Genomic DNA, 27,995 nt, shown 5'->3' with positions numbered 1-27,995 from the left:
GCGCTGATTGCCTGTCCGAGCCGTCAATCACCGCTGGCCCCGTCGCCATGACAACCGCGCCGCCGAGGGCGCGCCGGGCCGGGGCCGGGGCCGGGGCCGCGCAGGTAGGGGACAAAGGGCACGGAGGGGACGCGGCAGCGCTGTGGGAGCGGTGAACGATGCCCCACCCCAGAGCCCGCGACTGCCCCGTGCCGCCTCCGCCGCCCCTTCCCGCGGCGCTGCCAGCGGGCCCGGGGCCGCGCTTCCTCGCTGCCCCTGAGGGGCCGTGCCGAAGGCCGGAGCGGAGCTGGGGCTGCGAGCACTGCCCAGCCCCGCCGCAGCGCCCCGGGCTGCTGCAGCCCCCGGCAATCCACACCAGCCCCGCTCTCCGCACGGATCTTGCTCCGCAGTTCAAAAACGAGACGGTTATTTTTCTTACCTCTGCTTAAAGAAGTCTTAGCGAATGCAAATTTTTACAATATAGCATTTCTGTTGCAAAAGTCGCGACAGTGCAACATATGTTACTGTTTGGTTCCTGGCAGGACCGTGTTATGACAACTTCTATGTCATACTTAGTAACTTTTTAAGTACCAACCAAATTGCTACGATATTTTAATAATCTGGACCAGCGGTACTGGCTCATACCAGAAGTTCTGTCTGGGCAAGATAGTAGTAAAGCCATATTTCCACTTTTCCACTCTTTGTACCTTTTTTTTTTTTTTTTTTTTTTTTTTTTTTGTGGTTCAATGTATTATCATTACTTTTAGTAACCCTCAATTTTTCATCTGTCAGTTTGCCCTGTTACGTTCTCACACTGTGTGCTTCTGGCAGCTGTCCTGTCCACAGGCAGTATATTTTCAACTTAACATACTTCTTGTGCAATGAAACTCTTCTGCAGTCCTGTTGTTTGTTCCCAGTTGTTTGTTCCACATCCGTAAGCTCATGTGATGCCAGCTCGATCTCGTGTTAGGACCATGAATCAGCATCTCCTGGTCACTTTCTCTGTGTCCCTTGTGATTTCACTGACTTCTATCACATCATTTTCAGGCTAAAAATAATCCTAGTTTATTCCCAGTACAAAATATGTTCTATGTCTTCAATCATCCTTGTTATACCTTTTCCAATTTTAATCTATTTCTCTTTGAGTAAAAGAAAGGAGAGAATCAGAACGCAGTATTGGCCAACATTCTAATGAAGTTTTCCATTTTGTTCTCTTATGGCTTTCTTATTAATTCTTAACCTAATTTTACACATATTGTACTTACCATCCCAGATACTGTAACTACACCTACTAGTTTATATCAAATAAGAAAATCAACACCAGGTTCAAGTAAGCCTGATTTAATGAAAAGTTGTGAATATGAAACCAGGTACATTCAAATTTAACTATTTATATGCTGAAATTATTTGGCAGTTGCCAAAACTTCAGCTTTACTCCCTACAACTTATACAGTGAAGTTGTGTCCAAATATGCACAAGGATTATTAATATTTTTTAATAATTTTGTATTATTTGCTCTTTGTGTAGAGTAAAATAGAATAAATTTAATCAAAGGCAACATTGTATGTGAAATTCTGGAGAGGCAAATAATTTTCAAGATGGTATTTTTAACACGTTCCTAAATGATTACCAACAGAAATGTGTGTTTTAGCTTGCTAGTGATACAACAAAAAAAGCAATTAGCACATAGTTTTGATCCTTTCCTTGTAGTGCTTTTGTAAAATAGACATGCATCCAATTCTTGTCATCCCAAATTATATTAAATTACAGTCCTAAAATAGTAATGCACACAAAATTGACTTTAACCATTCAATTAGGTAACTAATGAATCATTCTGTGTCCTAAAATCAGATGGCATCTTATGCAGAACTGATACCTAATTAGTTTTTGCCTTTTGCAGAACCTAGCAACTTCACGGATTTGTTTTTAGCTGTAAATGTTTCAGTACATTAAATGATTAGGAGAACACTCTGATCTTATTTTTTCTCTTAAGCCTAATGTTCAAAATATTAGAGCCATCTGTAAACAAACTAGGCCATAAAATGTCAAACAAAGTTGTCAAATATTTACCCAGATTTTAGCAATTACATAATGTAACACTGTGTTCCACTGGAAAACTGCTGAAAAACTAGACTGAACATAATTAATGAAACCTAAATATTGCTTACTTTCTAAAAATAAAATACATGGTAATATTCATGAAAATTGATTTTCAAAAGCTGTAATTTTATATAGATTTTACACTCTTAAAATTTTCAAATTATATTAATTTAAATGTTGTTTCCAACCTCTTCTCAATCATAGAATCATAATTTTTTATAAACATAATGGAAAGGCATAATACATTTGTGTGTGCCTTGGCAAGTCCTTTTTAAATAAGCAGTTACTAAAAGAATAGTAACTAACCACAGATTAAAAAATTAATCATTTTGGTCACATTTTCAGATAGTCCACTAATATAGAATGATTTTTTTCATGGCTTTCTTGATAGCATTTAGTATTTTGTATAAAAACTTAGGGGGAAAAAAGCAAACCCCCAAACTAAGAAGTAACGACTGAAAATAGTAGCTTTTAATTTACATATTGGGACTTTTGTCCCATTATACTTTTTTTTGGAAGAGGTGAGGTACAAAAGGCTGCTCCTCAATATATATATTTGAAAATTTGGTGTGTGTGTGTTTCCTGAAGGGAGCACCTGGAGGTTACCATATTCCTAAGTAAAAAACAACTTTGCATCTAGGTTTTGTAAGTGGCTGTGGGCCCGGTCATGCATCCAGAGAAGCTTCTGGAAGCTCTGCCTTCACTTTCTCTGCAGGCCTTCCCTGTTTCCTGACCACTGACAATCCCACAGGATGACGGAGGGGCAGGGCGATATGGATTTGGGGATATTGTGGTAAATTAAAAGCTACTATTTTCAGTCGTTACTTCTTAGTTTGGGGGTTTGCTTTTTTCCCCCTAAGTTTTTATACAAAATACTAAATGCTATCAAGAAAGCCATGAAAAAATCATTCTATATTAGTGGACTATCTGAAAATGTGACCAAAATGATTAATTTTTTAATCTGTGGTTAGTTACTATTCTTTTAGTAACTGCTTATTTTAAAAGGACTTGTCAAGGCACACAAAAATGTATCTACCTCTGTAACTCTTCCTTTCCGTGGAGGAGGAGGAACTGATTACTGGGACACCATTTGAAAGAGTTTTAACTGTTTTTATAGGTAAAATATACTTGAAATCCTTTGAAAGGAAAGGAATGTTTTTATTTGCAAGTTATTTTACTAAACATAGGATGTGACTTATGTCAACCTTCTCAGTGTTTCCTCCATTCAAGTGACTTAGAGATTAGGATACTCAGAGGAACTCACTCAAAATTTCCAATTTGTTGCAGTGCATAATTATGAAATTGTGAAGTAATATATTGTGACTGGAATATGTATGAGATGGTTCATATTGTCCTTCAACTAATTTCTGCAAGAGCTGCCCTCATCTCCTGTCCTGGAGGGCTGTCTCTCTTACACAGGGGTATAAATGTTGGTTTCAAATTAGAATAGTCACAGAACCCATTTACAAAATGCATTGCAATTTTTATATGTAAATTATACAAGAAGATAGATAAGAAACAGCTTTGCACAGCTTTCCTTTTTAAATAAGGAAAAATTAATTTCTTTTGACCATCTGAGTTGATGTGCACTCTCAGTGAGGTAGGCCTAAGTGTTTCAGAACTATAACCTAAGCATATTGTATAGGTTCCTTTGAAAGATTATACATGTATATGAATCTATTAAAAAATACATACATATATATATATATATATGAAAATATATTGGCTATGTTAACAGTGTTTCCACTCCTGTATTAGACAAAAAGACTGTGAGAATGAAGGCAGAAAAAATTCCCAACTTTCTCCTTAGATTCATGATATATGATTTGGGGAGAGCAGGTTTAAAAACATCATCCCATGCACAGCAAAAGTTTCAGAATTCTGAAACATTATTTTTCTTTGCATTTGTATCAGCATTGCTTTTTGGAAGAAGCAGAAGATTAAATTGGTACTATTCTTCAGACAGATTAATGGAGGGGACTGCATTTGCCATAACCAAGAGAGATTAAAAAAGAAATACACTAAGATACCATGGATGCAGCCTGCCACCTGTGATCTGCAAGATCCAGTATGATACAGAAAAGAGTCTGAGGATTTATAGAGTATATTTTTTCTACTTTGATTGGAGTGGAAAAGAAAACTGCATAACTGTTATAAGAGTGTCAGACTGCTCACATTAAAGCCAACACCAAAATTTACCTTGAGTTCATGGGAGGCCAACATGTATCCCAAACCTCAGCTATTCCATCGGGCTATAATTCATGACCCATATCTTGCCATCAGTGGCCATCTCCATACTAAAATTTAGATCAGAAGCTAAGATTATATTGCTTGCTTCTGGAGTACTTGAGAACTATGTTACAAAACAGTAAACCACTGTTTCTCAGTCTGGGTATGCCACTGAAATTGCAAATGTACAGGCCACAGCATGTTTGTTTTAGCATTCACTATTTTTAGGCTGTTCATAAGGAAACCCTCAAGACATAACATTTATTTTATAAATAATTCACCTTTTTACCTTAAGCATCTTGACAGTAAATGTACTGTTCATGCGCACAGGCAGACAGGCTGCAGCTCCTGTAAGAGATAATCAGAAATAGTTATGTCATGCCAGCGTTCCTGAAGGTGCCATCTCTTTCTGTCCTATCTGCATCTACTTTCCTCTTGTTATTGGTAAAATTGTAATAGCACCCAAACACTGTAGCTGCTCTGTAGACATTTAAAAAATGGTTCCTCTCCCAGTCAGTTTACAGTGTTAAAAAGTGTGAACATGGAGGAGGGAGGATGAAAACAAAGTGAGAACTCCACTGTCCTTATCCCATCTGAATGCCTCTGGCTCTTCAATATTAACATCAAACAATTTTATTACTGCTAGGAGAATTTGGGCCATCCTGATTTAGTTGTTCCATTGGCTGCTGTGTGAGCACCTCCCACATGATGGTGCTGTCCAGCCTGAGCAGCAGGCAGACAGAACTGCATTTTCTTCTTGCCATGGAACTGAGTCTTTCCTGCACTTCTGTTCTAATCCTTTCTCCAGATATTGAGATGAAGGAGAGCAAATGAAACAGGAGTAGCCTTCTGTACAATATCATCTCCTGCTGTGTGGTTGCTACATTTAATCAGGCGTATATCTTCTTCCTGAGCTTGTCATCCACAGAGCTACACAGAAAGATAAACTGCAAATAGAAGTGCTTTGTGCAGCTGAGTAATGATTTGCACTTACAAACACTGGGACAAACATTTATAACTGGTGAATTTTCACCCATGCTCTTCCCACTTCATCTCAGGTCTTTAAGCTTTTAGTAAGGGAAACCTCTATCCTAATTTAACCTGCCACTATTTTGGACAATCAGTGTTTATTTTTAAACACTCTGGGCAAAAGAAATTTTTCCATCTATTACACATGATATGAAAATACAGCTTATGACTTAAAACTATGAAACATACCTTTATCTGCATATGAAAATATTACTATAATGATAAGCTACATAAAGTCATGGACCAAATTTTCACTCATATATGGTGCATTCTGTTATCTATTTAAAATTATTTATGATACTTATCTTTCTCTAGAGAAATCTGAAAAAATGTCCAAAAAAGTCAAATCCAGCAAGACCACCTTGAAAGGTTCAAAAACACCGGCAAAGAAACAAAAAGGTAAAACAAAGCTAAGGAATCGTGAAAAGTAAAAAAAACACATCTTGGTATGTAAGCTACAGCAACAATGAAACAAGCAGCAACCTGGGCTCACATGAGATCTACCTTAATTATTTTGGCCCCATGCATTAAAAAAAAAAAACAAACATGAGATCAATTAGAATATGTTATTTTATATAAATAACTGAGAGAGGTAAAATGACTCATTATAATTCTGTAACCAACACTACTGATAGCATCATGTCATTTTATTTCAGGTAAAAAGGATGAAGTTGATCTTTCTATGGCCAGTATAGGTAAGTGCTATGATGTCTGAGCTTTAAAGTAGTAATTATGGAATACTCAAAGCATTTTGAAGCTTCAGTGTTACTAATGCAGGAAATTAAAAGAAAATATTTTTTTATGAATGTGAAAAAATAGAAACTATTAAGAAATGCAGCTATCACAGTAATTACAGTGGCTCTCTGAGTAGCAGGCAGTGCAGCAGGAAACAGGTATGGGTTTTAGAAGAGGTTTTTTCCTTGGTTTGAGAGGAGTTGGGATAGGGGGAAATAAGCATCTAACAGAATTATAGGGTGCAAAATCTTTGCATTTAGAAATAGTTTAGCAATTGAAAGAAAAACATGATTTTTTTTATAATCCATTAATCTTTGATCTTTGTCAAACCATTATTAAATTTCATGAGAAGATTATTTTAGGAAACCACTTGTGGTTCTTAATCATAGATACCAATAGACATCAATTAGCATATTTCTTTCTTTGTAGGGGAAAAAATTAACCATGTAAAAGTCACAATTTGACTTATGTTCAAGTAAAGTTCAGTTGGTGCAATTATCCCTCAGACATAAATTAATATCAAAGTAAAATTTATCTATAGTTTACAGGAACAGTCCAAAGGGTTATCTTATTAATTGGCTTGTAACAATACAGCTTTTATTGTTAAAAGCTAAAACAGTGTGGCAAACAAGAAATACACAAACTAGGTATTTCTAAAAGAAACTGTAAATCACTTGCTTTCCTCCATAATCCTATGAGCACGGGGTGAAAATTGTTCTCTGGTTAGCATCACCAAAATGGCTAACCTGCAGTTAATGAAAATGCACAAAAAGTAATCCCTCCGATGATTAAAGTGGTACTTTAAAAAATGTGTTTTCAGTGTTCCAGGAGATGGTTAGTACGAGAGAATTGTACCTCCACCTACTGGCAAATGAGGTTAGAGCTCTAACAGCTAAAGTACTGCTAGGAACGTGTTGCTGAAAGCAGGAAAAAACACTGGTGTAAGCAAACACTGCCTGTGCAAGATTTAAACACTCTGCACACACTCCTTAGGCCTGCAAGTTTTATTTACCTCTTTCTTAGAGTTTCTTGGTCTCTTGTGAAGTTCTCCTAGCACTAAGAGCTGCTGTTACAAATGATACAGGTACAATTTATGAATAGAAAAACAATGTGAAGCCTGTGATCAGATGTTACACACTTTTTACTGGAAAAGAGCATTCAATAAAAATGTTTATAATGTAACAACTCCAGTATCTGCTCCTTATATTATAGATTCTGTTAGAAATAATATTCTGTAATATAGAATTTTAATTCTTTAGACTGAAAAGTGTAATTTTGATTCAGATCATTACTTTGTTTTTAGCTTGGGCTTATAGCAATAGAGTGATGAAAAAAATGCACTTAGAGTATCTGTCATACTCTGTTTCCTCTTGTAGTGATGTTCATTGTATTCTTGCTTAACTTTAATGCATGTTTGTATTGTTTCATTTGGCAATGAAAACTACATCTCTTTAAAAGGATTTTTTTTCAGCACTAGCATTTGTGCACGAGGCTGTATACATAATTCAGAATTTAAAAAACAGCACCATAAAAGCTTATTGTTACAAACAATAATGTCTAAAACAACCATTAGTCCTGGCTTGGATTTTTGGGGTCTGGTGTTAGCAGCAGTGAGTATGGACCAGACAACTTGTAGGTCTTTTGCAATCAACATCCCTATGATTCTGTATATTTTGGAAGCATCCACACAGAAATCCTGTAAATCTCCAAGATATCAAAAAGGAAAATCATGCAATATTGATTACAGTTTGTGATGAAAGTGAACTAATGGCCTGTGCATGCTACAAACAGATTGTATGTGCTATGAAATAAGTAGTGGACACTGAGTAATCCATACTTGGAACAGTGTAGCATGCACTAGAAACATCAGGCATGCCATTAACTTTAGTGATGACTATGGCAGAGCAGATGCAGTGGAGTAGCAGCACTGAAAGATTTTAAAGGATAAATGTCAGATTCATCAAACATAATGTACTATGTGCTAGGATTATGCAGAGATTAAGGAGGATTTATCCTTTTGTTAGTCCTTGTTGGCTTAGATTAGAGAGGACTTCTGGAAACGTGCTGACACAGCTGGTCACAATCATCATTTGAGGTATGTCAACTTCTCTTCAAGGCATGCACAAAGAGGAAAAACCCCACAGGTGCTGGGAATTAAGATAAAATACTAAGTAATTTAAACTAAGACAAGAGACTGAAACAAAGATAGAAAGTATCAGCTATTATCACAACAGCCAGCACATTTCAATACAGAAAAACAGTACACGGTATACATGTCCTTAAATCTTTTCGTTTCCAGTTCACAAAAAAGATGAACATCTGCTAACTTTCTCAGGCAAAAATGTAGTGGCCTTCACAAGGATTGCTCCTACTAGGGCAGCTGAGACAGAGCATGAGTCTGCTAGCAGGGCAGTGTAGCAAAGGAGGAGTCTTAGGGGCAGGGTTCAGTTAGCTGGGCCTAGAGTGATCTTAGCCCCTTACAGCAGTAATGCAAGCTGGAGACAGAATATGTAACGTGAGAAAAACCAGCATTACCCACACTGCCTGACTTACATACAGCTGGCACACACAATAAGAAGAACTGCATTTTATCCTTAGATTGAGTGTTTACAGAGCATAGCTGACAGGTCACCTAACTGCATCCAGACTCCCCCAAACCAATGAAGATGCCCATGCTAGCACAAGGATAAGAAATATCTTGTTCTGAGTTAATATGAATGAACCTAATAGACATCATGTGCGTAGAAAACAAGACCTGTATATTCTCCAGTAGAACTGAAAATAAATATCTGACTTTAATCTCAGTGAGCCTGCCTTAGTCTCATTTGATAAGTGAGAAATAGTGTCTCCTGCACTCTGAACTCAATGGGAGCAAGATGAAAGTCCAAAATCAGAAAAGCATCCTTACTTGAGAGAAGCCTCACCTAGATTAAACTTTGGCTTAATATGGTGCTGCCCTACAAGGAAGGACCACAGGGTATTTATTCAAAGGCTTTCTTAAGTCAGAACCATGTGGTTTTGCCCTTAATATATTAAAATATATATTATATTAAAACCAACCCATTAAAGATTTTTCACTAAAGTTGCTAATTACCTGTTCATCAAGAAGGAAAAAAGCCGCCCATACCAGGGAAATGATATTCATTATGTGCCAAATGTTGGGTATTTTCAAAGATTAATAAAGTATATATAATTTGTATTGTGTTTCAATACAAAACCAAAGCTGAGAGATTCAAAGGCATTATGCTAGAGACAGTAGTGTTATCAAAGTACACATGAATGTTTAAACAACACTCTGAAGTTATTGTGCAATTTTGCTTTTTTTCAAAGGCCACCCAGAAATCTTTCCTTTGCTTTTGACTGTAAAGACCCAAGAAATTTTTAATTGCCGACCTGATGAGGATGTCACAGATGAAAATTATTTCAAGTGTATTAAAAAAGAGGACATAATTCAAGACTTGAAAACAAGAGCTAAATCTTCTGATTTCCACCCTCTCAAAAAAGTTATCCTAGTATGTAGCATATTTCATTCTCACTTTAAGACTCATGCTCTCAGTGTCCATTCTTTTGAAGAATGGGTCTGTTCTTGTTTGACCCTGTGTAAACACACTGATGTGGTAATATCTGAGTGCTGGAGGTCATGGACCATTGTTGACTCAAAGTTTCTCATGGCTTGCCATGCATTTTTTCTACTAACTTCTGATTGAAAATACACTAAAAGTAACATAAATACTATTGGTTTTGATTCTGTGAACTGACAGAGCTTCACATATTTGGCTTCCCCTAATTCATGGCCTATTTATTGAGAACCATTAAAACTGTTTATTTTTTGTTTAATTGTCTGTATGAAAGATTAGTTTTGTCCCAGACTTATTTTTATTACAAAATAAACCCCATCTATTCCTTTCAATTGCCACACAAAATTCTCTGCTAAGAATACAAAATTAACTTAAGATACTAAATTGGTGGTAGCTTTTCCAGTCATAACCTCATGTTTGTTTTGAATATTATTTGTTTTCAGATTTCCACTAATTATTTTCATTAAAATAGGAATATCCAGGGGAAGAACTCTTGGTAGTTTTTGATCCAAACCTCCAGTATGGAGAGAACTTTTATATTGTTGCTTCTGAAGAAGCCAAGGAAAACTTTCTACAGGTAAAATGCAAGTATACCAGAGCATTGTTCTATCTATGAACATTTCAGAATCTAGTCTCAAACAAAGATGTCAGGAATGGTATTGTTAAGCACCCAGTATTTCTCTAATGGTTAAGCTGATCATGGAAAAATATGTGTATCACTGTAAAAAAATATTTTATTCTGAGATGGGCTAAATTAATTTTTGCATTTTACTTCAGAGGGCCTGTATAACCCCCACTGCTGCATTTTTATCATAAGAATTAATTTTCTCTGTCAATAATCAGTTTTCTCAGGCATAAAAGTAACAGAAAATAAATAATATAGTGTGTTTTCAAAGAACTATTATACTTATTTTTCATAATATCTATGAATATATTCTTCAAATCATGAAAATGTTCTTGAGTTCTAAATAGCCCTAGATAAATAGAACTTGTACACTGCACTGTAGGAGAATGTTTATAGAAAGATTATATAATTTTTCAATATGAGTTTGCCATCCAGCATCAGGGAATCAGGAGAAACAAAAATTAAGAAAAGTAAAATGCAGTTCCAGGCCAGAGAGCCTAATGGAAAAAAATCACTATAAATTCTTTTTATATGAAGATTTGCTTTCAGGACAACAGTCTCTCTTTGGTAGTTAAATATTAAATATTATTGGAAAGTTGTAATGCACAAATGAACAGGACCTAAGCCAGCCCTGCCCAGGGGCACAGTATACCCAGACTCACTGCACTGAGACAAAAGTAAAGAATGTGAGTGAAGACTGAAACCTGGGTTTCTAGTTAATACTTACATTTCAGTAACAAATTTTTGAAAAAGTACAATTTCTCACTGTTTGATATCACAGTCTTTAGCATCTGCAGAAGAAAGAGAAGAAACAGAAGAAGAAAACAGAGAGGAAACTCTGGAAGTCCACAAACCTTGGGTTTCCCTTGGCAGTGAAAAGGAAGTTGAAGAAGAATCTGTTAAAGAAAGGGATACAAAGGTCAGAATCAACAGATGTTAGTCAATGAAATAAATATAAACCCCCTGTGTTTATTTTAAGTTCCTAAAAAAAAAAACGGAAATTGGAAGCTGTAATCCTAGTTTTTATTGAGGTCTTTCAATAAAACTAACAGAGAGAAATAGAGAAATAGCTAAACTTTTAACAAAAGCTGAAAGTGCTGCAGAAACTTTTATTTTGAACTCTGTTCTCTTTAAGTCTTGCAAATAAGGCATGTATCACTGGATTGGACATAACTACTTTTTAAGGTGTAAGGTTGAAAGTCCTGATCATATTTGGTCAGTGGCACCTCTGCCACTTTTTGCTCAGTTTACCAAATGGCCAGATGACAATGGGAGTCATTGCTCTGTTTCCATGAAGCTCAGTGAACAGTTCTAGTATATGAATGGCATTTAAGTAGCATGCAACAATCTTTAAGCATCCTCAGGTATTACTAGCTGACTTTACAGAAGAACATATTTAATTAATTACATCTACAGATTATACATATATATATAGAGAGAGAGAGAAAGAGAGAGAGAGAAAATTAAATGTCCAAAAACTAGATCCACTCACAGCTGTCACTTAAGTGGTGATGTGTGGGGCATCTCCAAGTATTTAACTGTCCATGAGTGACATTTTTACTCAGTACCTAAGTCCCACTTCAGGAAAGACTGGCTAAGTTTTGATAGTTGTCAGCAACTGAACATCTTGCTTACACCTAAAAAGATGTCTGATTGTTCTAAAGCTATTTCACAGTCATTAATTTTAACACGTTCACAGTCTAAGAATTCTGTATTCTCCATTCTGCATTGTTGCCAAGATCCACTTAAAAGCGTTTTTAGCTTACTTTCCTTTCCTTTCCAGTTTTGTGGGAGGTGCTGGGAAAAAGTACCTGGATATGAAACCAAGACAAAGCAATACCTCTCTATTGTCCAAAATCAAGTGCCTACTTCTCTTTCTGGGCAGAAGTCAAGACGTGCCCCTTCATCCTTCCTAGTTTTCAACATAAGGAAACTCCTCTGAACTTTTCTGCATCTTCTTCAGAGTACTTTTCTCACCCTAGGCACTGCAAAGGAAGTTGAAATACCTCTCCCAAAGTTGAGAATTCCACCAAGAGGGAAGAGCTGAAAATTAGGTCTTGGAAGCCTAATTCAGTATTACATAAGTCTTCCTGCAAATAAATCCTTTAATTAAATATGCAGTTTTGATACTGGATTAAATAGAAAATGTAATTCTCTTGTCCCACTAGCAGTAATCCAAAAATGCTACAACTTCTAGTTTTACAAATATAAACCTGCCTATTACATATGTAGTTTATTTATAAGAGCACTTCGGAATTTCAAACTGCAGAAATATGACCAAGCTCAACGCAGAAATCATTAATGGAACTAATTCTACAATTAAATGAATGCAGCCATTTTAAAGAATGAACTTTCCAAAAGCTTTCTTTTCTGCTAGCCATGGAAATGTATCTTTTCCAGATTAAGTACAAGATCTCTCGAGTTCGCAGGAAGTTTGGTGCACCCATTACATTTACTGACAAGAATGCTTCAGATGAAAAAGACAGCTATGCTGAATGCACAGCCTATGAAGATGATACTTTTAGTATTAAAATGCTTGAAAGGGATGTGGGGGTGCAAATGGTTCCAAAACTAAGAGAAACTAGTACTCAGACAAAATGGTAAGTATGAGAAAACATTTATCAGCTTATTTATTAAGCTATGTACTGTTTCTTATCTCAACTAAAATTCTGGAGTTATTCAATTACAAACTGATAAATAGAACAAAATCAGGTGCTCTGTTTGCATAGTTTTTCTTAAATATTTTCTTAAAAGCATCTAGAAAAACCTATATATTGAAATTTTACACATTACATAGGTTTCTGTCTTTGAAATGTTTTCTATACTTACATTCAAATTTATTCCACTTGGTTAGGACCTATCCAAAAAATGCATCCACGCAGTATTATCCAAGGCAGTTGTCAAATGAAGCAATAGCAGAGAGTCTGTCATCTGAGACACTGAAAAAATTTCTTACAGCAGCATATTTAAGGTAAAATTATTGCAGCAGAACTACTTGAAATAATACAGAATACAAGCAAGTACTTGTCTGAATGGATCATTGGTCTAGTCAAATACCAATTTTATTTTTTGTTTCTATATACTTTTTTTCTTTTTTATTATTATATTAACAAACAATAACTTAATACTTGTTTATATGACAATAACCATGAAGTCTGTACTATATGGATATGAATGTTGCCTTAAATAGGTTTCAGAACTGCTAAAGTTGATAGTGATACATCTTTTCAAACAAACTGCAAAGCTGATCTTTCAAATACTGCCCACTCAGGCAGATGGTTGTGCAGGGAGCAAAGGTGCTGTTCTACCCATGATTATGCCCTTAGCCATGTCCTACTTAATGACATCTTTTGCACAAAGAATTGGACATTTGCTCTGAACTTGGTCCACAAAGAACCAGAGTTAAATTCTTGATACAGTAGCTATTTCTGTTCAAACAGAAGATTGTTTCCTTGCAGTGATACATCACTGAGGAATTGATACTTGATTTTTTAACTAATGTGATCATAATTTTGTGAAAAACAGAAGCTACCTCTTTACAGAAATATTTGTAATTCTACTATTGAGTAGTCACATCTGGATTATTGAAGTGTTAACTGTTCTTTTCACAAAACAGAGTGGAAATTGCACTGCAGCAAAATGAAATTATGAACGTTTTTTTTGATGACTGGAAGGCCCTAGCAGAAGACCAAGAAGAAGGCAAGCCAGATGTTTATCTTAAAGAATACCAATCATTTACAGATGTGCAGTACCTCAAGAACAGAAGCATTAGCTGCGTTCGCTGGCATCCAACCATTTATGGTAATGCAGTTACAGTACTGATTTGAATTTGCAATTACAGGTCTTAAATGACATATAAAATATGCATCTTTCATAAAATCATCAGCTTTCAAATTTAAAAAGAAATCAAAACTGATTTACTATCTCTGTTTGAATTGCCAATTTGAGGCAAAACGGAAAATGAGACAAATTCTTTGTAGAAGTCATATGGGCCATGCCAAGTCTTAACCAAAATGTATAAGTGGAGGTTATAGGTAAGAGAAATTTCCCCCATGAGGCTCATTTAAGCAGGGTTGTGGTGCCAGACTCTTCAGATGGCCCTGCATACTGTTGTGCTTGTGCCCATGCCTGGCTCTCAGAGCACGCCTAATACTGGTGAGGAATGTCACGGCCACAGCGGGACACGGCTCTGCTGAGCATCACAAGACACACAAAATGTCAGCTCCTGCTCCCTGCTGTGCATTATTGCTCTGCATGGCCAGACCTAAAGGCACAATTAAGTTCTATAAAAATGCCCCAGCTCCCAGCACACTACTAGCCAACACTGCAGTCTGGGTAAGAAAATTAATTGGGTTACAAAGATTTGTTTTCATGGTGGGTGGCCAGGACTACATGCCTGTCACATCATCTCAGGTGCAGTATTACACCATTGAGGAACATAAGCAAAAAAAAAAGAGGAGTTTTATCCTGATGCATAAGTTCTATGACTCATTTTAAAATAACCTAATGTTAAGTAACAAAAATAGTCTCCTTAAAGCGGATCTGAAAAAAGTAGCATACATGGTGGTTTATTTGGGGTTTCTTTCCTACTTAGTGGGTTTTCTTCACTTTATTCAGAAGGTATAAATATAAGTCATTTAGGATAATTATCAATGTGTTGAAACTTGAATTGTCTCTTTTGAGAAAATTTATTTTATCTTTTGATTAGGGATTATAGCACTGTCAGCAAGAGAGCAGTCTTCATACGAAGAACAAGTTAACCTTTCTAATAAATCATTGCTACACCAGCCAGTTATACTTTTCTGGAGTTTGTTTGACCCTCTCTGCCTCCAGGTATTTAATTATGACTTTTAAATATGCCAAGTATTTAAATAACATGAGAACAAACAAATAGTGTGACTATTTCTCAACTATCTTGTTTTTCTTCTCTCTAGTTGGTGTTGAAGGCTCCTGAGGACATTTGCTGCTTTCAGTTCAGTCCAAGTGATCCAAATATCATTGCTGGTGGCTGTGTCAATGGACAGGTTTTTCGCTCTTGAAAAATAAAATGGCATATTTCTGTATTTTCTTACAGTATAAAAATAAGGGTGAAGAGATGTATTCAACATCCAAAGTAACACACAGAGACAGACAGAAGACAAATGTCACAGAGTCTTGAAACTCTCTTATCCTGGACTGAAGCTATGTCTGGTTATTCCATAGCTGAGCCATTACTGTACAATGCTTCTTTGTAGTACTGATAAATAGGTCAAGTTGTAAAGACTTGTTTTTAGAGACAAATGTAACCTTTCTTCTCATTGCATCAAGCTGCAGAGAAAATACTTTAAAGACTTCATAAATTCTAGTGCAGAAAGTGAATTTCTTCTGCTTCCCCAAACCTCCATGTTTTGAAAAAAAAAAAGTATCAATGCACAGCGTATTAATATACATATACAAATATAATGTGTAATATAGTAATTTATCATTGTAGGTTGTATTGTGGGATATTTCTAAACATGAAGAAAAGCTGGAAAGTACAAAGCCTGTTGCTGATGAAATCACTGACTTGTCCGAGGGTGAGCCAAGAGCAGCAGCAGCAGTGGTGACTGAGGTAATTCCGAGGCTGACGGTTGGATATGGTGTACAGGGGTTTTCCAGCAGTGAGCACTGGCAGCACAGAACACCAGCTGAATCCTGGGCTGTATCCAAAGCAGTGTGGCCAGCAGGGCAAGGGAGGGATTCTGCCCCTACTCTGCTCTGGTGAGATCCCACCCAGAGCACTGCATCCAGCTCTGGTGCCCCCAACACAGGGACGTGGAACTGTTGGAGCAAGTCCAGGGAAGGCACACAGTTGATAAGAGCACTGGAGCACCTTCTCTACAAAGACAAGCTGAGAAAGTTGGGGCTGTTCAGCCTGGAGAAGAGAAGCTTGCACAAAGGCCTCATAGCAACCTTCCAGTATCTGAAGGGAATCTAGAGGGAAGCCAGAGAAGGACTCTTGGTTTGCAACTGTAGTGACAGGACAATGAGTAATGGGTAAAAATTAAAACAGAGGAAATTTAGGTTAGGTATTAAGAAGAAATTGTTTACTTTGTGAGGGTGGTGAGACATTGGCACAGGTTGCCCAGGAAGGCTGTGGTTGCCCCAACCCTGACAGTGTTCAAAGCCAGGTTGGATAAGGCCTTGAGCAACCTGGTCTAGTGGGACATCCTGTCCATGGCTGGGGCCTAGGACTGGATGATCTTAATGTCCACTCCCACCCCTTAACATTCTATGAAATCAAGGTAACAACTGTTAATATGGTAAAAAACTTCTACTCTAAGTATATTGCAGTGTATCTGTGTGTCTGTGGAGGAAAAACAGGTGAGGGTATCCTGACTCAAAAGAGAGGAGTAGATATCCTTTGCAATGAGACACTGGAAAGGATAAGAAACCTGATGAGTTCATGAAATCAAACCATTATCACAATTATCAGGTATAATTTCTACCTGATTATTATAGCTAAAAAAGTTTACTGCATTTTGTGCAACTTAGGTTTCAGTGAGTCTGTTCTTTAATGGGCACCAATAGACCCTCCATTCTTAGCTTACAAAGTCTGTCAAATGCAGATATTGTTTGTTATTGAAAGCAATACTGAAAGTATTCTAGATGTTTATGAACAGAGAAGCAGAAGAAATCTTTTTAGAGCTTTATATCCAAAGGCCTGTTTTGATGCTTTGCTTTTTTTTCCCCTCAAATGGAAGGTATTAGACCCCTAAAAATTTCTATAAATTGATCTGAAATACATGAAAAAGTGCTTACAGAATACAAAGTAATCTTTATTCTTTGATAGATCTATTTTATTTTGAAAACACACTAAGGTATCTTTTCTTCAAACATTTCTAGCCATCACCTAAGCAAGTCCAGCAGAGCAGCACAGAGCCACCTCTAGTGAGGCACTGTGCAGCCTCTTCCACACCATATTGTCACACAAAGCCAGCAACAGACGTACAATGGCTACCATGTAACTTGGAGGTGAGTTTAAAAATTCACATTCTTCTTTTTATTGCTTTTCTAATCTACTACCTCAGAAATCCTAATGTAAACTCAAGAGAAAATACTAAAGAGTTAATATTTGTATTCATTATTTTTCACTGCATTTAGTAAATACTAATAATCTGGTGCTTCTTGTCATGTTCATTGTGCTTTACAGCTGTGCTGTGCTCTTAGTCTGATATGAATCTACTAATACTGGAAAAATTTTCCTTAACTTTACAGAAAAGTATAATGCAAAATTATAATAAGCATTCAATATTTAAAATGTATTTAATTTCTACTAAGACCAATCTAGTCTGTCACTAAGAATTCCAAGAAATAACTTCAATTACCTAAATATCTGGATACCCAAGAATGGTGTTCTTGTAGTCACTTTAATTTTTCTAGATGCTGCCTGTCTACTCAAAACTTACTTTTTCTATTATGGTTTTAAAGCTTCAAAGTACTTACAGTCTATAGGAACACTGGGTGCTGATTTACTGTCAAAGTATTGCAAATGGTGCTAAATTAATTTGAAATGCAAATGTAATCAAATGCAAAATAATGACAGTGGAAAAGCAGGCCAAGAAGAAGAAAACTGAAATCTTTAAAAGGTTTATGGAAATTATATAGGAATAAATTTTTGAAGAAAAAAAATAGGACTTCACAGATACTACAGTCCTTAGTGGCTTTTCCAGAAAAGTGAGAAAAGGGGCACACACATATCATCAAATGTCAGCTGATCCCACTGTTCATTATTATTTTATACAGTAATAGTCATGGATACTAACTGGTACCAGATGTAAAGCATGAAGAAAGGGGTTGGATAGCAGAACATTGTTGTGGTTTTTGTTGTTTGGGTGGGGTTTTTCTTAGTCAAAGTTTAGGCACAGAAGGCTGTTTTTGTGTTCATCTGGGATAAGAGATACAGGAGACCCATGCTTAATAAATAACACTGACAAAGGAGTCACTTTGCCAGTATTTAGCAACATGTACTGGGACATAGTTTTTGTTATATAAACACGGATATGTGTCAGCCTTTGCACAACATAGCAGGTTTTATGGCACAGTTCCTAAAATCAGCAGTTTTATAATTAAATATTAATGAAAAATTATTCACAGTTATATCCAGAACCTAATTCAGCTTTGCCTGGCTGCATTGCTACCATTGTGATTCCAGATAGACAAATTCATGAATGAAAATTAGAGTAGGCCTAATTTGGCTTAAAAAAAAAAATTAGCTGAAATTTTGCCACATAAGTACAGTTTTTGCCAAAATATGTTTGTTTTTTATATACTGGAAGTTAGATTTGATTAGCCTATAATCCTTTGTTACCCCTGACACCTTTCCTTTATTTTTCTGAATAATTAAAATTAATTTGCTATAAACCAATAACTACTTGCTAAATGATAAGTAGTATAAAACCTGCATGACCCCACATGCACAAACTGAACTATTAATAATTAACATTTGAAGGCACCATTACAATCCCTTAGTGAGTTCTAGCCAAGTGATAATTTAAGATAGATGACCCATGGTGTAAACTTGGCAAAGACACATCACTCCCACTACACTGAACAGTTGGAGATAAATTTCTCAATTACTGGCTTTTTTGTTAAGCTGCATAAAAGAAGTTACAAACATGGCAAATTAAAGAGGGTCTGATTTGCAATGGTACCAGTAAGTATTTATCCTGCTAAGTTAATTTAGAATTTTAGGTGTGTAGCAGGCAAAGCTGGTATCAGTTCACTTGAAGCATATTTGTAAAATACCTTGACTTTATAACTGCAAATTAATGAGTCCTGATTTTCAAACCTTAGCCAAGCAGAAACAGTGACTTAATTTCTAGTAGCCTGTTTTATGTGTTGAAGTACTTACATATCAGAGTGTGATTTTTGTCTTTCATGATTTTCTTCCCTTGTAATAATTATTACTGTTATTTTCAGGAAAACCAAAAGGGTGGTACTTCTGAAAACAGAGATGAAAAAAATCTGCAGCTTGTAACCTGCTCCCCTGATTGGTATGTACAATACATACTCTACAAGACATCTTCCACTTTCCTTTGAAAAGCTTTATGAGGCATAATCCATTATTTAACTGGCACATTTCTGGGTTCCTATCAGCATATCCTGAGTAGCTGAAATTCTGTATGCAGAAGACAAGCACTTTGCATTCTTACCCAGTTAAACCCTTTACAGTAAAGGCATTGAGAGTTTGTTAACTGAAACCCCTTGCATATATATATTTATATTATGTGTATGCCCCCTACAGAAGAGTGTTGATCACACATGCATTAGCCTGGAAAGCCACATCCCCACACTTATATTTGTCTGTGTGACATGCACAAAAAGCTGTTAAAATATTCTAAGGCTTATTTCTACAGAAATACTGTAAACTATTTATAAATTTGGAGACTTAGCTGGCAGAATTACTCTTTGTGAATCTCCTCTTTTGTGGACAGTTATATTATTATCCTGTATGAAAGACTAGCAAGGGGGCAGAATGCAAAAAATGGAAATAAATGTTTACCTTTCATGATGTCAGAAGCAAGGCTTCAGGGCTACATGGCTGGGCTCAATCATATATTTGTTACTTATATCAAAGGGAGTGTCAGAGAGAGCAACATTTTATAATGATGCTAACTTATTTTCCCTAATCAAATAACAGAGAAGAATTTGAAGAATTAAATGAGAAGTAAGATTGCAAATGCAGCTCTTAATAAGTTTGCAGTGTAATGCAAGTAATACACGTAGAAGAAATTATTTTAACTACTCATGCACCAGGAATCCAAATTGAACAGGGAAGTCACTGTAATGTCATACTTGAAGAGCACAGGTCCCTGAGCAACTCCTGCTAGAAAAGGGAAAGAGATACCAGCAATGAGGAAAGTTTTATTGGCTATATCAAACCTGTGAGTGAATGTCCAGAGTAGAACAAAAGGATCAGTCAGAGGGCTGAAGATTCTAATGAGATGACAAGTATGAGTGGGACCATTTGCCTTGATCATCAGCAAATTAATTGGTACACACAAGAATTGGGACTGATCTTCAATGTGAGTTACTAAATTACCTGCTACAGCCTTCAGGAATTTCATCCAGGCAGTGCCAGTAGGTTCACCCAATAACTGTCCATAAGCAAACTGTATGAATAGTATCTAGCAGCTTTGGTATAATAAACTGATGAAAGGATGAATTAAGAAATATATTTCATCATTTGCAAAAGAAGCAATTAATTATCTAGCCTTTGTCTGATTTTCTGAGTCTCTACTGTTATTTAAAGCCTGAAGATAAAAGGTTTAAAAACCTCAAGCTTTAAAATGGAAAGAAAATTGCATGTAGCTGCAAACCAAAGCACTGTAAAACATATTATACAATTATTTTGCAGCTCAATATTATTTTGGGATATTCCATCCATTGAACGTCGTGAACAATTTTTATCTGAGAAAATAAAGGAGGAGAAAAGATCTCACATGCCCCCTGATAATCCAGATACTGATGAGGATCTCTCCTGGAAACCTCTCATAAAGGTAGTGTTCACAAATACCAAACAGGGATTGAGCCAAACTGTAAATATGGCCAGAACTCCAAAGGAATGTATTCTGCTTCCCAACTCTATTTTTTTTCCAGCAAACTGTGACTTCCTTGTGATTTTCTTTCTGATATGAAATTAAATACTTTATGAAATTAAAAACATTCCTTTGAAACTTCAATAAAATGCATTTTGAAAAGCTAATTCATGAGAAACAGCATGACTGCTTCTAAAAAACTGCAGTAGGTGCAAAAGTAGTTGTGTAAATAGTGTAAGTTCCTGTCAACCTTTTCAGATGCTCTGCTATCTCAGTGGGTCCCAAATAGTGCAACATGGTCAGCAGAACCATAATTGCCAGCAAACCAACATTCAGTGTCATGAAAACAGTCATAGCAGTTTGTGAAAAAAAAAAAAAAAAAAGTGAGGATGAAAAGAATGTTAGGTAAGAAAAAGAAGTTATAATTTTAGGCATGCTGAAAGGCATTCTGTGCTGCTCAGAATACCTGCAGCTGACACTGTTTTTGAACAAGCATGACCACTGGAGTTGGGTTGTTTGGGCTTTTTTGCTAGAAACAAAGCAAAATTCTTACAGGAAGAAAGTAACACAAAGAGCATTTTTCCCATGCTTGTATGTGAGGCAGCAAATACTGTTTGTGGAGTATTACAAACACACTGCAAAGATCTGTTCCATTACAGCAGAAAGTCATTTAGACTTGTACCTCAAAGATCTGACAAAATAGTTTAGTAAATGCACTTCTTTCTGAACAGATAAATCTGCGTGAAAGGGATAACAACACAGAGTATGGTCCCACGAGAATCAGTTTAAGGAAACTGCAGTATCGTTACAAACCTCCAGGTAATATTTTTATTACACCTTACAGAGGAAAATGTTTTTAATAAGCTTGTATTTCAGTATATACATAATAAAAGCTGAGCAACAAAATGCTGTATAGCTAAACACATCTGGAAAAAAAGATTTCTTAAGTATAGTGGTATTCAGTGTGTGTCCTACATGTACTGACTGCAAAGAGATGTACATGTCAAAATCCAAACTGAGCAATTCCATATACACAGTGACTCTACCCAGTTTCACTTAAAAGCCAATGCAAATCCCCCACCCAATCTCTTTATCCCTGAAACAATATGTCCTTTTCAGCCATTACAGAAAACTATTTTTAGAAACGCAATCCATTCCCTGGAGCAGAGATGTTAGCTCCTGGCTGTGGCAGCTATGGGGGATGTGTAAGGGCAGCTCCCACAGAGACACTGGTGCTGTGTAAAACTGGCACAGAACAGGATGGTGCTACCCTAAGCACTGTCTGGATATAGGAAGCACTGACTTCAGAATTGCAGCAATGGGGAGACTCCACCAGGAAACAGTAAACCTACAGAACTGCTGCTTTACTTAGCAGTCTTTCTTCATATCTCTTCTTAAAATTCCCCTTATCCACAAACTACCTTTACAAGACCAAAGGATTTGCTTGGTCTAATAAATTCCAGTGTGTAACAAAAAGATGTCACTGTCGTTTCTCAGGGAAGGCGAGATCTCGGAGCGTGCTAAGGGCACCCATCAAAGAAAGCCCATATACAGAGATGAGTGCCTCTTCAAGCAAAAACCTGGAACTGCTAGAGCATATATCCACAGACTTTTTTGTTGGGAATGAAGTAAGTGAAAATAATGTATTACCAATGAAAATGTTAATCCAAGATATCTGAAAGACTGAACAGTTAAATAACAGAATTTTTACAAATGTATGGACTTGCACGTTTTCTTCAGGTATAAATAAAATGATGACTCTGAACATGCCACCTTTTACTTCCACTTTAATACATTATTAATATTAATTAATTAATAATTAATTATTTATTTAATTATTAATTAACATTATTATTTAATTAATTATTAATTAATATTAATTAATACATTAATCATACTTTTAGCTACATGCTTAAAAATAATAAACCTCCAATATTCAGTAGACTATGAACCCTTACTTCAAGAGCAGAATTCAAAGACATTTCCAAAATATAGTTGAGCTTAACCACTTATTAGGAACCAAAGAGTATTTCCTTATTCCAGAACACATAACATTAGTAATTTTTTTTAGTGTCTTCCCACATGTCATGTGAAAACATTTATTCTACAGTTTGCCCCCCAATTTAATTTCCCCTTTGGAAATTCCAACTATTCATAGCCTGCTACCTACCCTATGCTACTACAATTCATGGGTCTTTCCCAGTTCTGAGTTCATATGGAAATGAAAATCAGGCTCCTAGCTACCTTTTTGCTTCCAGTCAGCTTTTCCCCAAATACTGGAGCAAAGCATGAGCTATCAAAACCAAACACCTAATTCTGCAGGAAGAACTGCCTACATACATCATGGCAAGTAAAGCAGTTTTGGCAATACATAACTGAAAAATGGTGATGCAAAACTATACTGTGTTTTCAGTCATTGGCTGTAAATTCAGGTTTTAATTTACTCAGATCATATTTGATGATGGTGATGCCTTTTCCTGGTCTTAAAAATCGAGAGCCAGACAGGGTTAAGGAATAAGGGGTTTTGACCTCAGTATTTAATAAGGATCCTCACTGGTGTACCCCTTGCCCAGGGTGGGATGCGCAGCAATGCACACACACAACAGATCTCATACACAATTTACAGACCTTCCAAATTGGCTTATCTCAAATGGGAGGCCTGGATGAATGGCATGATATTCCCCCATCTGAGGAATTCCCCCTGGATGGGCCAAATCTCCAGTTTACAGGATATGTTCTAGAGAGGACCTTGGTTTCCCAAGATAGTGTAGGATTTTCCAGCCTCCTACTACAAGGCCTTTAGGATATTTGCTCTCCTGGCCTAACAGAACACTAGGACTATGCTAAGTTATTAGACTTAAAGAATTACAAGTATGCATGCTAAGAATACTGAGGACACATCAAAGTTATATAAAAATTATATAAAAGAAAAGGCAAAAAATCATCTTGGCATCAGTGGTTATAATTAAGAAAAATCCCAGCTTAAAAGCAAGTCACTTTGAAGTAAGCCACCAAGCTCTAACATTAGCATTTGCTTGATTTTTTTGGCATTACAGGATGGAGAAGTTGTTTATTCTGACTGGAAAAAGAAAATTGATACTAATACAGCAAAACCAGTTAGTAAGTTCAAGTTTCTCAAGACCTGTTTAAGCCTTAATATATTGCTAACTTTAAAATATTTGTGTCTATACTTTGTCTTTTTAAGGTTCTTGCTCATAGCTCTAATAGTTTCTCTCACTGACAACACCTGGATTTAACAGGACAAGCACTTAGCTGGCATGAGAAAATAGCACAAAGATATTGGCACAAATCATGAAAGTAACTAGATTTGTGGCAAATCCAATTCCTGTACCTTGTGAGTAAAAAAAAGAGGCTGATATCTTCCAGGCCTGTGGTAGGTCCTGCACTCTTGTTTCTTGATCCCTAAGGCACCTGTAACAAGCAACTGCCTTTTTCCTCCATTAGGTCAGAAGCACTCCCAGAAATATGCTCTTCACACCGAAACTATCAACACTCTTCAGAAATCTCCATTTTTTAAAGACATCTTTCTAAGCATTGGAGGCCAGAGGCTTGCCATTTGGAAAGAAGGAGTTACAGTAAGTTACTTTAACACAGCTGTAACATTTGTGATAGGTATACAAGACAGGACTCTAACAGGCTCAGAGACTGCATTTTCAGAAACATGTAAGTCATGAAGCTTCATATCTTAGAAACAAAACAGATACAAAAGAAGCTTTCCATCTTCTTCACATCAGAAAACTATTTTAGATAAACCTTAGTAAACTTGCCTTTTTCAGAAAAAGTGAAGTGACTTTCTTAAATTCCAACCTTGTAAAAAGCATAGCTTCCCAGCTATTCATTTCTCCTGCTAGAGAAATGTCAGCTGAACAAATATGAAGAACTTGTATTTTAGGATAAGGTTTCTTCATCACATGAAAACAAAGAAACATGGGGGGTTTTTAAGTGTCTCATGCAGGAATCCAGGTGAGCGGCACCTGACAAAATCTACAGACCACAGGTTCTAACAGCAGACAGACAGATTACCTGAAGAGACTGGAAGTGAGATACCAGGTTTTTTACTTCCCTACAATCCTTTTTATCTGCAGCAGATAGCAGGAATTTTGCCATTGATACAATTTTTGTAATGGGACAATTCAAATTGTGAGCATTTTCCAAAGACAGATGATCTAAAGTATTGAGTTGATAGTACTGTTTTATTGTCTGGTCTATCTTTTGCTTTCAAAAAAAATTAAGAATGGACCAATCCTTCAGTCAAGCTGCTCTGCAGGAAGATACACTGCAGGACAATGGTCCTTAACAAGACCAGGAGTTTTCTTCATTGGCAGAGACAATGGAAATATAGATATTTGGGACTTACTGAAGAAAACTCATGAGCCATCTCATTTCCAAAACATCTCCAAATCAATCATCACTTTCATCAGCCCCTCCAGTGCCTCAGGTATGTGGATGGTGATTGCACTTTATTGTGCTACCCTATTTGCAAAATAGCCCATGAATCCAATGTACACAAATCTTATTACAAATGATCTTATATAAAATCTTATAAGATCTTATATACTTCCACAGATTTAACAATATAAATACAAAAATAGATTCATCAGTTCTAAGTGTACTACCATGCCATAAAAGCAACTGAAAAGATTTCATTTTTAAAAAGTCTGTTAAAAGAAAAACTTTAAAGGGATTGATAAAATAACAGAGCAAAAAGGTTGGGTTTTTTTTTCTGCAGTGAACAACAAACTAAAAAGACAAGGAAAAAAAAAAGAATCCTCTGTAGCTTGTCTTTGGGTGGAGGTTCACGTTGCTGTTGGAATTTGGATTGTTTATACTTTTTTTGTCAAATATCTTTCAGCAGAGCAGCATTTTCTGGCTGTTTCTGACAATCTTGGAGTTCTGCATATTTTGGAAATCTGTCAAACATTATGTAACCCTTCAAGTAATGAGGTTAGTAAGAATTTTTATTAAGCCTCTTTGACACTTTATCCTGAAAACTCCAACACAGAAACAAGTCTGCCTAGACAAAAATGCCTTCAAATAATGGCAGTTAATTTGAGATCAGCCTAGCCATATTCTCCAAAGATCACCTGTAGCCAAGCTGGCTTTGTACAGAGCTTAGATGAGAGTCAACTAATGGAAATCTCAGTGACAGGTGGCAGAATTCTACTGTTCCAACCTGGCTATATGAAAACACAATTAAGAGGTCAGCATTTTTTGCCACATCCATAAAATGACACCTTTCATGCAGTAAAACAAGTTTTAGAGTGCATAGTAATGTGTATATACTGAATTCCTTTTTCCTTACACCTTCTTGTACACGTTTGTGCTAATTTTTTTTTTCTTTTTAGTTTGGTAATTCAATATACATGTCTTCATATCTGGTTCTAGTTCAGTGAAAGCATGTTTTGAAAACTGTTAGTAACATTCCTACTCCTTCATGCTCTTGAAATAAGGACTATCTGTACCAAAAGGCCATGGGAGCAATGCAAGCAGTTTTAATTTCCTTTTTTTTCTACACAGTTTTCAGTTTTTCTTTTCCTCCACCTCCCAGCCAAAGATCAAGCTAGTGTGCCAGTCTAGCAGTCTTGCCTGCTGCCTAGTCTGTTACTCCTACATCACAAAACTATCTTCCCATTCTCTTGCAGTTTCATGTTTATGTAGGCACTTAAATATTTTATAAACATCCCATAAAGGTTTGCCATGCACAGAGATGCTGTAGGTAGCAATAAAACATCATGTCAGCAGCTTCATTTTAGTAAAAATAACTTCTCCAAAGGAAGGCAGGAGCTGAGAGATCTGAGGAAACACATTGCTTCTGCACAGATTACCTGTGCTTTGGAAAAAAACTCTTTAGGGTGCAGAATTATCAACCAAGGAACAGTCACTAATGTTTAGATTACATTCATTGTAACTGAAGTAGTCACTGAAAAATACTAGGCTGTTGAAGAGACTAATAAAAACTAAAACACAGAAACCCACATAAAATAAATGCATAATGTACTACCAAAGTATGGTAGTTTATGGTTTCTTTGTGCCTGAAGTTGGTCACATCTTTGGATTGTTTTGCTGCAAACTACTGGGATAAATCAAGATATTTCTTTTTCCAATTTAAATAAAATATTAACACATTCAGATCATCAGCAAGAGATCTGTGTCTCTGAGCATGTAATGACCCTTGTTTGTCACTGTGTTTACAGCATGCCAACGTACTTGATTACTTTGAAAGAGAAGTCAAATATCTGAAGTACTGTGAAGAGGAGTTTAAAGAGTATCAAAAGTTTCAAGCCAAAACAGAATTGAAATTGAGCTGGAGACAGAGAGACAGAAAACAGTATGTTATACCTGGAATTAAGAAAATTTCCTATGTTTCTTTTTATCTTTAAAATGCACCTGTATTGCTAGACAAGATTTTCCACAAAAAGTCAGGATGGACATAATCAGAATTGTTTAGCAGCTCTATATTTCATATTTATGGTTCTCAAGAATGGAAAAGTTGGTCCCAGTTCATGTGGTCAAATTAACCCCCTGCAAGAGCATTAGAGCCTATGGACATTTAACAACTATAAATTTGCTTTTCATTTTACACCTGTTGCTTGTTCAAAGAGTCACAATTTGTCAACTTCCCTAGAAACATTGCTCCTTCAAGAAAGGATGGATTCCAGCCTTCCATTCTTTACATACAAATTTTGCCTATCCATTCTTTGGTAAATGGTTTAATAATACTAAATAACTAAACTGTCATAATAACTAAACTGCCATTTCTTTGGTTGATTGATGTAGCCCATGGTGATGCCTATTTTCATTAATTTGTGATAGCACTGGCACAATCCACTGCAAAGCAATGGGGTCACATACAGGTTTCCAAGCTTAACAGTGCATTATTGCCTGGTATGTTTTCTTTCCTTCAGCATATGACTACAGAAAACAAAAGAAGAGATGGAGGATCAAAGAAATGCACATTATACCGTGTTTCTAGAGCTGGAGAAGCAGATAGTAATGGATTTATAAACAAGAAACACTTTCCTCACTGGATGCTTAGAGCCCATTATCACCTTTAGAACCAGCAAACTTCTTATTGAAAGACCTCTATTTCAGCAGAACATGTTTAGCTTTGGAAATAAAGAATCTGAAAGTGAGAGATTA

The 27,995-nt window shown here is 36.2% G+C and overlaps 1 protein-coding gene across 5 annotated transcripts; it reads left to right on the top strand.

Annotated features, from left to right (window-relative positions):
* The first annotated feature begins 46 nt into the window (after nucleotides 1–46).
* On the top strand, nucleotides 47–27,995 carry DNAI3 (dynein axonemal intermediate chain 3). 5 transcript variants are annotated; one of them, XM_053985701.1, is made up of 23 exons: nucleotides 48–104; nucleotides 5,655–5,736; nucleotides 5,994–6,032; nucleotides 9,403–9,584; nucleotides 10,123–10,227; nucleotides 11,057–11,194; nucleotides 12,676–12,875; nucleotides 13,130–13,246; nucleotides 13,892–14,076; nucleotides 14,984–15,108; nucleotides 15,210–15,299; nucleotides 15,746–15,865; nucleotides 17,140–17,268; nucleotides 19,216–19,289; nucleotides 20,654–20,795; nucleotides 21,566–21,653; nucleotides 22,332–22,462; nucleotides 23,891–23,954; nucleotides 24,300–24,430; nucleotides 25,107–25,293; nucleotides 25,708–25,799; nucleotides 27,050–27,183; nucleotides 27,761–27,995. In XM_053985701.1, exons 1-23 carry the CDS (start codon nucleotides 48–50, stop codon nucleotides 27,765–27,767), a joined length of 2,619 nt encoding a protein of 872 aa, XP_053841676.1. In that variant the 3' UTR covers nucleotides 27,768–27,995. The 5 variants fall into 5 exon arrangements, with proteins under 5 accessions (XP_053841677.1, XP_053841676.1, XP_053841675.1 ...); XM_053985700.1 differs by having other exon boundaries at nucleotides 25,089–25,293; nucleotides 25,711–25,799; XM_053985699.1 differs by having other exon boundaries at nucleotides 25,089–25,293.

The sequence above is a fragment of the Vidua macroura genome, chromosome 9 (genome assembly GCF_024509145.1).
Source record: "Vidua macroura isolate BioBank_ID:100142 chromosome 9, ASM2450914v1, whole genome shotgun sequence".
Classification (NCBI taxonomy): domain Eukaryota; kingdom Metazoa; phylum Chordata; class Aves; order Passeriformes; family Viduidae; genus Vidua; species Vidua macroura.
The sequence above is the reverse complement of the archived record's forward strand: the minus strand, read 5'-3'. Positions and strand labels throughout refer to the sequence as shown.